At 34.4% G+C, this 13,135-nt stretch overlaps 1 protein-coding gene across 1 annotated transcript in view; it reads left to right on the forward strand.

Moving 5' to 3' along the window:
• The window catches only part of LOC126980157 (lachesin-like), a 125,926-nt gene that overhangs the window by 96,287 nt on the left and 16,504 nt on the right, over window positions 1–13,135 (forward strand). Inside the window, exon 4 of the mRNA XM_050829747.1 lies at window positions 8,010–8,220. Within this exon, the coding sequence (XP_050685704.1) occupies window positions 8,010–8,220 (211 nt within the window). The remainder of the gene's footprint in view (window positions 1–8,009; window positions 8,221–13,135) is intronic.

A 13,135-nucleotide genomic window follows, 5' to 3' on the forward strand; every position in this document is an offset into this window, starting at 1 on the left:
AAAATAAGAGAAAATCAAGAACCTGATTATGACTTGACCTGTACAAAGTTTTATTGTTTATTTTCTAATGAATTGTATAAATATCCTAGCTTTTCAGCAATACGTGAGTGCTTAGTTTGTAACAAGGCTTTAATTATTTTATATAACTATAATGTATTCCTTAAACATTTGTTTTGAACATTATCTGGGATGTTGTTGTAAACCAGATACAACAAAAGACTTACTAACTCGACTTAGCCGAGTAGTAGGCATTATAAGTTTATGTTTGTTCCTGGTGTTAACATTATGGTTATGACCGTTTCTAGCAAATTCACTTATGTGCCTATGTATATACATAACATTATCACGAATATATTGAGAGACAATAGTCAAGATGTTTATTTTTTTTAATTTTGCTTAAGGACCTAGGTTATAAATAGCGCGAATAGCCCTCTTCTGCAGTACAATACATAGCACATACTGTTATAAAAATAAGTAAAGTAAACTAGTCGTAGAATTAAATTCGGAACTAAAATTTAGAACGATGTGGGACGCGAACCCGCGGCCTCTCGTTCCCTCAGCGGACCTCAGCGGTCTTTCCAACTGACCCGGCCGTTCGAGTACGAATGGTCTGTAAACTTTGGTATATATGGATAGCACGAAAGACACAAAATTTATGATCAATCCAATTTGCTGCCTGATTTTTAATTGCGGTATCGCATTTAAGTATTGAAATGAAGATTCAGGATCTATCAATGAACATAATATTATAAGATTTGAAATAGTAAGTAACGATCGAATATTGAAACAAAAAAAAAAACAAAGAATAATCAATCATGAAAGTAGTGTATAATAAAATCACATGTTATTTCTATATAATAGATTAATCAATTCTTTTCTGAAAAAGGAGGAAAAACGGTGCGTGAAAACCATCGGTTGTACTCTCTCGTAGCACCAATCACAAATAGGAAATAACAAGAATGACACAGATCATTAAGGAAGTTGTACGTTCTGTGAACTTTGAGATTTGAGTGTGTTATATGATTTATTTATGTTTTGGACTGTAATCTACTAATTTCTGTCAAAGAGATAAATTGAATAGAACAAATTATGTTTTTATGTGTGATCATTATTGTGTTTCGGTCAGAAGGGCGCCGTAGCTTGTGAAGTTCAATAAAGTGAAAGTCAAACATATTTTATTGACATAAAGTCAAAAGATTGCTCGTCAACGTCAATCACCAAAAATACAATTCAAATACATGTTAATTATACAAAAGTTTAAACATATATATTATACTTTTTTTAAAATACAATCCAGTTAAACAATACAAGGCTGAACCATAAAATACATAAAAAAAACAACTATAATGCTATTCAATTCCACATTGTGATATCGTTTACGTAATACTGTAATAAGCCTTCGACATAAGTCTGTGTTTAATAAAAGATTTCAATTTTTTTATTATTAATTCAGATAAACTTTTTGTTAATTTATTGTAAAATTTAATACCATTGCATTGCACACTATGAGCTTGCTGTTATTTCTAGTATTTAAATTGGATGTAATTCCAGAAAAACGTTCCAAACCACAATCATGTCGTATTTGAGTTTAGAACACAAAACTGGTCACGTGATTCATATTAACGGACCAACAAAAAATGGCAGCCCTACTGTCATTCTTTAAATGACTTCATGACTAGTAGCCCAAGCCCCATGTATGGAATACACTAATACTTATTAAACTTAAAACACGAATTCCTTAAAATGTGATGTTTGTGGCATGGAACGTTTTTCAGGAACTATGTCCAATTATGGTTGTCGCTTATTTTACTGTATAAATTATAATGTTTAAGTAGCAGGAGATTGCTGTAAATATATTGGCCGTACATTTTATTTTTTTTTATTGATTTAGGGGCTTTTATACGTATGTACATGTCAGACAAAAGAAAAACAAAATTCTTAACTTAACAAACTAAAAAAAAAAATAATAAAACGAAAAGCAATTTATATTCTATAGTGTTCAACAAATAAGACTTATGGGTTCAAACAGACTTATGGCATCCTTAGATGCAGGGCGGGCAAGTATATTTACAAACATTCCCGTATCAAATCTGTTCAAACCCATAAGTCTTACAATTTTGTCTCTACTAGACTGAAATCGGACACATTCCTTTAACAAGTGCTCAACATCCTCAATTGTTCCACATGACTCACATAGAGGTGACTCGCAATTTTCATCAAAAATTTAAACTTATTCAAAGGCATGTGTCCGGATCTCAGTCTGTGAGCAATAACAATCAACCTCCTTTTAATCTTTACTGGCTGTACATGGTCGTAATATGAATTTCTTGCTAAACTTTCTTTTTATAAGCTTGAAATTTATTAATAAAATCCATACAAAAATACACAATAACTCGGTGGACAATAAACCTACATGTAGTTAAACTAGTAACGTATTGAGGACGGATTTTCACAGAAAACCCAAATCTCCTTCATATTTCGTGGCTTTATATCTCCAATCAATAAGTCTCGTGTGAATTCGGAAAAGCAAATATACGCCTGACTCGGACAGAAAACATCGCTCGCTCGAAAACCAGTTATCGGATTTCAGTTTGCAAGAATATTTATCGGAAATGTGGCTAAGGACGTTCTAATATGTCTGTCCATTTAACATTATGTATCTACTTGAATAGATTGCTATGTATACAGAACTAGTTCACCTTTACAATTTGTTATTTTTTTTTTTAAGTGATAACCCTCACTTCTGGGATTGATTACACAAATTAAATTTGAAAAACAAAACTTATGAACGATGCGAGACCCGAACCCACGACCTCTCGCGTTCCGTGCAAGCGCTCTTCCACTGAGCCACGTCACGTTAATGAATTTTGATATGCTTTGTTCAACTCTCAGGTTGTGTCAGAACGTGACGTCACTCGAACGGAACGCAAGCGGTCGCGGGTTTGAGTCCCTCAAGTCGAGTCGTTCATAAATTTTGTTTTCCAATTTTTTTTGTACACCTTTAATATTACCGTAGTAACAATATTTATAATTAGTGTCATAAATCCATTTTCTTCTATTTATCTGTTAAGTGAACTGCTGACATGGGGTTTTTTCAATCTCTCTTCTTGTGATAATTTAACTATCAAAGTCAACCAAAACACTATTTAAAAAAATTCTGTTAGTACTGGAAAAAACCAGAAAAGACCTTCCTTCCTTTATATCTCCTAAGCCACATTTTTACGTAAAATATTTATAATTATTATCTCAAATTAAAATTCTAAGGTGTATGCACACCTCACCAAATTTCTAGTTTGTCTTGAAGTAGCCACGTGGTCCTATTCGCGTAGGTTTTTCAACATACTGCGCTTCTATTCGCCTCAACGTCAGAATGAACTAGAAGTTTTGCGAGAGGTATATCTCAAAATTTGTAAATTACAGTATGTATCGTTGATATTTCATTATGTACTTTATTTTATTAAGTGAACAAATCTTATAACTATATTTACAATACTACGACTACATAAAATTAAAACTATCATTACGTGGAGGCGTACCAAGAATACTGGCAGCATTACCGCGTTGAATAGTAAGGCTGATCCGTTGACCGAAATAGCTGCCAGCGCTTGGGTTTCCAGTAGCCTTAGTATTTTGAACATTCTCCGCGCCTCTGGGCCCCACGGGCCAAGTGTCTCGACACCAAACGGCACAAAGATGTATGACTCACTGAGACCAACATATTTGCGACGCTTGCTGTCTTTGGCAGTCGAAGCAGCAGCCCCAGCACCAACTGACGTTATGTTTCATTATGTTATATTCAGTATATTATTTTAATTAAAAATATTTTTATACTGGGACATCAGACCGGATACACTGCACGTAATATACTGGCTAGTACAACTTAAATTAAATCTTATATTATAACTAGCTTTTACCCGCGACTTCGTGCGCGTGCATTAGTTACTTTGGGCATCATAGTTTCACGGGAGGGACGGGATATTAAAGGATCACTCACTACTGTAATATGGAGAAGGTCCTTGTTTTTAAGGATGACAACTACTAAACAATGTCTAAAATTGTTTTATTTCACAATAACCTCATCCAATGTATAAGGTAATCGTCTTTTTTTCTTAAGTTTGGGTCCTTAATTCTGGGGTATAGGGGTCGTCTAAATACATTTATTAAGTGCTGCAAGTATTTATGATTCAACCCATTGATAATTATTTCATTATAATTGAAACGTGAACGAGATTAAAGCTTTTTTGTTGAAAAATAGATAACCGAAAATAAAGTCTTATAGAAAGACATTCTTTGTGTCGGAAATGAAGGCTTCCCCCTGATTTATTACTGCCGGTATTGTAGGCTTAACCTTTGGGTCGAGGACCTTGTTAAAATAAGTATAAAATTCTCTTCTCATTGTTATATTTTTAGTAAGTAGCAAGAAAATAATATATAACATTATATTAAAAAATAGCAAATTTAAAAATATTAAGTTTAAAAAGTTACCAGGCTCCTAAGACTGGGAGGTTCATTTGCACAGGATGCCGGCTAGATTATGGGTACCACAACGGCCCCTTTTTCTCCCGTGAAGAAATAATGTGTAAGCATGACTGTGTTTCAGTCTGAAGGGCGCCGTAGCTATTGAAATTATTGAACAAAGGAGACTTGACATTTTATGTCTCAAGTTGACGAGAGCAGTCGTAGTGCCGTAGTGTAGGGCAGGGCGTATCAATTACCATCAACTGAAGGTCCTGTTCGTATCGTCTCTTATTTTTATAAAAAAAATAACAAAATGTTAATTCTATTGCATACTCATATAATATTCGGAGTTAAACTATGTTATTGTCATTTCTTACTAAAACATTAAAAAAAATATTGTAAGCTAAAATATTCTTATTTTATTCATTATAATTTAGTAACTGGGTTTCCTGGGATTTTATTCTTGAAGTCGAAATTTCCTCTAAGGAAAAGATTACATCAAAAACGTACGGTGCGTTCATTAGCCGTACTCTTCAAACGCAGCATTGATGTAACGAGCAGTTTCTGACGCGTTACTTTCATGCAAATTTCATTTTCATTCAAATCTTTATTTTAATGCCACATGATAAAATCTTAATTGAAAGTCCAACAATCCAATGTTGAACAGTTTTTAAAGCATAAATTATAAAACTCCGTTCTTAATGTTGTTGTATTTTAGTAAATAGCAATAAAATAATATATTTAATTTGATTAAAAAATAGCAAATTAAATAATACTGTTTAAAAGTTCAACAAAATGTAGATTCTTGTCTTAGAATCTACATTGCATAGATACTCATAATAGTTCCAACTATCTAATTGCCGTTTGTACAAAAACAGTTAAAATATACTAATTTCATCATAAGTTAGGACCTGTGCGGCAGTGATGTCGTCTCACGCTAATGATGATGGAGGCTAATAGCCTTCGACATCAGGTTGCAGTCGCATTACATTAATATGTCCAGGTCATCGGGGTAGGGGGTTCTTGCGCTCCCCTATGACGTTTTCTTCTATTTCTTCTCTTTTTTTTGGCTTCATATAGAGTCCTCGCTCGTCCAAGGATACACGGGACTATCAGCTGGTCCGCGAGGTTATACGAGCGCAATAAACTCTGCCAGCATTCTTTTTTTGCGCTCTTTTTAATAAAATGTACAATATTGTACTGTCATTGCTATTGCTATAAAATAATCATAATCTAGTCCCAGGCTGTCCGATCACTTAGATATTCAGAGGTTAAGTAGTAGGATTTACGACAGAGCTATTTTTAAATAAAACATGTAAATTTATGATAATTCCTGAGCAGTGATTAGGACTTTATTATAAAATTGTACACATTTACCCTTAAAGCTATTATGTATCTTATGAAACCTACTAGAAATAGTTACAAACAATCCCTTATTTCTAGTGTTATAATAATGAAAATCACCATCAAGAGCAAAAAGTCGACGAATATTGTGAACGTATATTAAATTTTCATAAATGTACTGACAATGAACAGTCATAATATTTATTTCTTTAAATTTTTCTTTGAGGGACTATGACCAAGCTAATATATAGCACGAACAGCTCTCTTTTGCAGAGCTAACACTATATCAATGTCAGCAGCATGACCCCACAGTAAAATACCGTACGTTATGATGCTGTGAAAATAACTGAAGTACACTAATCTCGCGGTCGCCACATCCTTGTACTTCTCTTATTTTTCTAACGGCGTATGCCGCAGAGCTGAGTCTATCTGCTAGTTAAGCAATATGTCGACCCCACTGTAGCTTTTTATCTAACATGATCAGCAAGAAGACAGTAGTGTCCACAAGTTCCAATCTCTGGTCATTTATAAGTACGTTTGTACCACCGCTGTGTTTGGTGTAATGAACCGTAAACACTTTGTTTTTTACTGTTTAAGTGCAGATTATTCATCTCAAACTAACACACTATCTTTGAGAGTGTATTGTTTACCTCGTATTCAAAATCTGCACATCTCTTCACTTTAAAAATTAGTGAAGGATCATCAGCAAACAATACAATGCATATTACTTCTGAATGGCGTCTAGGATAAAGTCGCGTGCCGATGCTGGTTTCGCCGCTATGTGGGTGCTCTCTCATTGTTTCTTGGACTTATTTTTATTTTTCTTCTTTCGTTTGACCTCTCGAGGCATGGTTTGCCGGGGCCATAGGTATGGATACTTATACAAACTGTACAAATTTCAACCATCTAACTATTGTGGTACCATGAACCTAACCTAACAGACAGATAGACCGACGAACGAATGAACCGACAATAGACTCTACTAATAACGTTTCGTTGGTTAGAGTACAGAACTCTAAAAACATGATTCATTGATTGTTCGATTCGTAATTCAGCCAGATTTATTCAATTTCCTTACAATTTTCAAATTTAAATTACTTTGTATTTACTTAACTTTGCAAAGGCTTGATTCCCGAATTATACAGTATTTCAATTACTATTTGATTTATGCTTCAAAAGCGTTTTGTGAAAGGTGATTGCTAAGCATTGATTTTGAGATTTATTATAACAATTTTATATTAAATTTTCTAATTCAATGTAAAGTTATTGAAAATATTATATTAATTACTAGCTGACCCAGCAAACGTTGTATTGCCGATATTAAAATCGCGATACAAAAGTAACTGTTGATCGTAGATGGGTGAAAATTTGAAGTTGTATGTATTTTTTAATGCTGACTCATAATTAAACAAATTTAAAAAAATAAGTCAAAAAAATTACAAAAAAAAATTCATGTGGACCACCCTTAACATTTAGGGGGATGAAAAATAGATGTTGTCCGATTCTCAGACCTACCCAGTATGCACTCAAAATTTCATGAGAATCGGCCTAGCCCTTTCGGAGGAGTTCAAAGTTTAACACCATGACACGAGAATTTCATATATTAGATATAATTGCGTCAAGGTTTGAATTGGTTCAATTTCTGAAATCTCGTAAAATTCATATAAAATTTTAAAACAATATTTTATCCAGTTTTGCCCAGTAATTACACTAGCTATGGTGCCTTTCAGACCGAAACACAGTAATGTTTAAATATTACTGCTTCACGGCAGAAATAGGCGCCGTTGTGACAATACTATGACTACATAAAATTACAACTATCATTACGTGGAAGCGTATCAAGAATACTGGCAGTATTTCCGCGTTGGATAGCTAGGCTAATCCGTTGACCGAAATAGCTACCAGCGCTTGGGTTTCCAGTAGCCTTATTGAGGCGTGAAGATGGTACTTTGAACATTCTCCGCGCCTCTGGGCCCCACGGCCAAGTGTCTCGACACCAAACGGCATAAAGATGACTTACTGAGACCAACATATTTGCGACGCTTGCCGTCTTCGGCATTCGAAACAGCAGCCCCAGCACCAACTGACGTAACTTGGACACGAGAAGGCGCCAAAGTGTCGACGCAAGTCGCGTTCCACACCAGCGCCTTTCCCCGTGCTAATGTTTTGTTTTTATGCCCTCTGTTTTCAACTATTTTTCTTTTCAGGTATCATGGATCCGTAAGCGAGACCTACACATCCTAACAGTGGGTGTCCATACATACAGCAGTGATGCAAGATTTGCTGCACTGCACACCGACGCTTCTGATGAATGGACATTGAGGGTAGCCCACGCGCAGCCAAGGGATTCAGGAGCATACGAATGCCAAGTATCAACGGAGCCAAAAATCAGTCTCTCTTTTTGGCTTACTGTAGTAGGTAGGTTCATAGATACTACATTTAGTTATTATGCATAGGTATGCTATAACATGGTTCATCATGCTCACTGAATGGCATTGCTTGCGGCGGTATCGTGTGCCAGGTCTTCATCTTCCCTCAAATATGCGCGAAGGGAACGATGGCTGGTACACGCGTCAATTCGTGAACGGCTCCTGCTTGTGGTGCCAGGTCTCCCTGTTTTAGTAAATAAATCATTGTATTTGTTGGATGCAATTACTATTTGTGACAGAAATAATGATCATAATTTTCACGAAGCATCCTTACACAAACAATAAATTCAAGCTCTAAAGGTTGAAAATTTATATTTATATAGTTAATCCTTTATTACTTATTACCAAATAATTTTTACTATTTAAACACGACTCATATATTGGATGCCGCACTTACAATCTAATTTGTTATGTAAAAGTCATTGTAAAATACCCTATTAAATTGAAAAGAGTGGTCGTTGAGTTTTTCGCATGTTCTTCTCACGAGCTCAACCTTTAACAAACATATGGTAAATTCAGTAACTTAAAAGAAATATTTATAGTGACGATTTAAAAGCGCTTCGTTTAAGCGTAATTGAATAAAGTATTTTTGACTTTCACTTTGACTACATATATTATATAAGAAGATATTATGCAAGTTTGTCTTCTATTTTATCTTAAAAATCCTTAAAGTTAAGCCCTTGGTTTCCCGAATTTGATAGCTTGAAAAAATCTAGCTTCAAAAGGAAGTCGCAAAGTCAAAACGAAAGCTATTTTTAATTTAAAGTTCGCTGCAACTCAAATAGTTCATTCCATTTTATCGTACCGGAAAATTTGTCTCTAGCCGTTTCTTAATGACAAACTATTCTGTTTTAAATTTAAAATTATTTTCCATCGCTATATTTCGTTATTAGTTTAATAATAAATAAACTAAAACGTATTTTTTGTTTTTTTTTTTTTTATTTTTATGTAAATAAGGGACGAGACGAGCATGACGTTCAGCTGGTGGTAATTTATACGCCCTGCCCATTACAATGCAGTGCCGCTCAGAATTATTGAAAAACCCAAAAATTCTGAGCGGCACTACAACTGCACTCGTCACCTTGAGACACTTATGTCTCTTGTATCACTAATGTATCTTAATGTGACGTCTCATTTGCCCAGATATATCACTAGCTAGGGCGCCCTTCAGACCGAAACAATAATGCTTACACATAACTGCTTCACGGCTGAAATAGGCGCCGTTGTGCTACCCATAATCTAGCCGGCATCCTGTGCAAAGGAGCTGGTGTATCGTTAAGTCATAATAGAAAACGATTGTGCAAGTAAATCTAAATCATATTGTAACATTAAATCTCTGCTCAAAATCAAATCCGACTTTTGCAATAGTTGGAGCTGGAATTGAATTTGCTTTTCAATAGACCCAGTTTGCATTGGACACTTCCCAACAACTAGCAAGTAAGCCGTTCGGTTAACAAGTAACAAGTTACGTTTCTTGATCACACGTCTACAGTGAAACTTAACTTAGTTAACCTGCTTTAATGGAAACATTTTCTTCTACTCCAATTAAGGTTTAGTTTTGCAGCTTTCATTGCTATAATGGTCTTAATAATGCACTTTCAACAAATGATCTTTATATTTTTTTTATCATTTTTGATTATGTTCACAATATTATAAATGCCAAAACAAAAAAAATATTATTGAAGTGAAAACTTTTTTAGCGGCGTTGAGCACTTTTAATTATGGATGAAAGTTGATTTTTCTTAGAGATAAACTTTTTAATGTAAAATAATTGTGATAGTTCTGAACTGTAATTTTTTTTGTTGTATATTGTAATTTTTGAGAACGATAGCGCAATAAACGAATATTGTATTATACCATATAAAAGCTTGTACTTTCCTATTATTTCAAAATATTCAAAAATGCACAACGTTAATGTTCATGTTTTCGCTTCTGCCGGCACTCCCGGAATGTAATCCATTATTTTTTTTTTTATGAAAAGACACCAAACTCTAATTGCGCATAATTTTCTAACGTATTATTATTATTAACAATTTCTGAGTAGTAATGAAATAGTAAAAAGTTATCTTCGATTAGTTATGATTTCTATCATAAAATATCTCTTCGACAAATTGTATTAAATCTTATACAATATTCTAAAATTGAAATTTTAATGCATCACATTATGGCACTCATTAACTACAGATAAAACGGGGCAGTCTATTGATTAGTAATAAAATTACAAAATTAGATGTTAAAACTTAGAAGGATATAGTATTGTACTAAAACATTACAAAAAAGTTATAAAAGGCAAACTGAAGTGGCAGTGGGCAGGGCACATAGTTCGACGGACAGATGGCCGTTGGGGCAGTAAAGTCCTCGAATGTCGAACCACGTACCGGAAGACGCAGTTTTGGTAGGCCCCCCACAAGATAGCCCGACGATCTCGTCAAGATCGCCGGAATACGATGGATGAGGGCAGCGCAGGACCGATCGTCGTGGAAATCTTTGGGGGAGGCCTTTGTCCAGCAGTGGACGTCTTCCGGCTGATGATGATAAAAGGCAATACTCAAGCCACTTCAACCAATTTTGAATATATGCTCTTTACCGAAACAATGGTAAGGACCATACAAGAGTAATGTTTGTTGGGTTAGGTTTTCGAAAATATCAAATCTTTTCGTTGCAAATTAAGGTCCCGAAGGGTTGGTGTATAATGAAAATATTAGATCTAAATATTAGATCAAAAAATAAGTACTTAAGTAGATTAATTTTGGAAATTAGATTAATAATCATTCGAGATTATAAGCATCCTTATGAGATTATCTCGAAAGAATTCCCTATTTGTTTCAACAGAATATTAATGATATAAATATTTTTCCGTTGTACCTTGATAATTAATTGTCTGTTTAAATAGATTTCTGACTTTCGCAAGTTCGTTTTTGACAAATTTCAGTAAAAAATGTATTTTAACATTAAAACTTTCAATATTTTTCCAAAATTAATAGTAATAAGAACAATAAGTTATTGTAAAATTTTGATTAAAGAAAATTCTATTTTTTCAGTATATTCTGTATTATGTATAACATAAGTGGGAGGCTCCTTTGTACAGGATGCCAGCTAGATTATAGGCACCACAACGGCACCTATTTCTGCCGTGAAGCAGTAATGTGTAAGCAATTACTGTGTTTCAGTTTGGAAGACGCCGCAGGTAGTGAAAATACTGGGCAAATGAGACTTAACATCGTATGTCTCAAGGAGACTAGCGCAATTGTAGTGCCTTTCAAAGATTTTGTGTTTTTAAAGAATCCTGATTGGCACTGTATTGTAGTGGGCAGGGTGTATTAATAACCATCAGCTGAACGTCATGCACGTCTCGTCCCTTATTGTCATAAAAAAACATGGATTAATAAAACTAACACTAAAGCGATGCTCTAGTCTGCAAGGCGGCTATGCGACCCGCAATTTGTGAACGCGATGTGCCAACTAGTTGTTTGCGATGTGTTCAAATTGGCACGATTATTCACATAAATTGAAGCCAAACATGAACGAGACTCATCCGAATTTTTCTGTGCCCTTATTTTCTTTAAGTCCAATTTATTTTATGGCATCCATACTAGTATTATTAACGACCACTCTCCCGCGATGTTGCCTATGTAGATTTTCTTTATGGGCAATTTGATCTTATTTACAATTTCATGGCAGTTTCCTATGTGTTCTTCGCCCCATGGCAAAGCCCCTTTACGAACTTATGTAGCATCATGACGTTTACATAGTGTTGTTGCAATATGTCATGTTATTGTCACTCCCTATGGGAAATAATATATTTCTATGGGTTTTATTTTTCTAGCACTGTACCCATATTTATATTGTAGCTTAAATATTACTTATTCATCATCATTTTATACTTCAAATCGGAATAATTTACGTAATAATTTTACCATGATACATCAGTCATTTAAAAACCTTCCACAAACCGATCGATTTCGGAGAAGAGACGGAATAGAGAGATAGGAATTTGGTTTTATGGCATATAGGACTTTATATGCGAGTATGTTCAAAAAATAATAATCATCAAGATCGGTTCACCCAGTCGAAATTAAAATAAATCGGTTAGACACAAAATACATAACGCCGAATTGAGAACCTGCCCCTTTTTTTGAAGTAGGTTAAAAACTATGACTATTATTACTTTGACAAGTTTACCTTGAACAACGGTACTTATAGTTCCATGGTCCCATATTCCATGTAGAAGTCTTTTTTCAATAAGAGTAAAAGATAAATCCTAATTTTAAACTAAGATCATTATATTTTTAACCGACTTCAAAAAAGGAGGACATTCTCAATTCGTCGGTATTTTTTATGTTTGTTACCTCAATACTTTCGACTGGGTGAACCGATTTTGATAATTCTTTTTATTTGAAAGCTGGTGCTTATCGTGTGTCCCATTGTAATTTGGTCCATCCATCCATGGCATCCACGTAATCATCCAACATACGTATAGCAAAGTGGATGATAAATTTACGAATAACTTAATATCGCGCCAACCAATTCCGATGATTCTTTTTTTATTGGAAAGGATTCTTGTCATTTTTGGAGACGGTGTCATCCAAGATAGGTTTGTAACTACATACATAGTTATAGGTGAGATGTGCTTGAGTCGTGAGGAGGCGAGAGGCGAGAGCGGGTCGCGGCGGAAGGACACCGAATCCAAAAATAACAAGAATCGTAACTAACTAAGAACTAGATTAATTAATTAGAATGTAGAAAAATACGCAATTAATTATATACTTTTTAGTGCATATTATATCTGTTGTTTTGGAATAGTGTTTTTGAAGTCGGTTGTTTTTTTGTTAAAAATGTTTTTTATTAAATATAACTTTCTTCTGCATATCTAATAAATTCTAGGTAGGCATAGGCCTATGTTC

The sequence above is a fragment of the Leptidea sinapis genome, chromosome 5, assembly GCF_905404315.1.
Source record: "Leptidea sinapis chromosome 5, ilLepSina1.1, whole genome shotgun sequence".
In the NCBI taxonomy this organism is placed as follows: Eukaryota; Metazoa; Arthropoda; class Insecta; order Lepidoptera; family Pieridae; genus Leptidea; species Leptidea sinapis.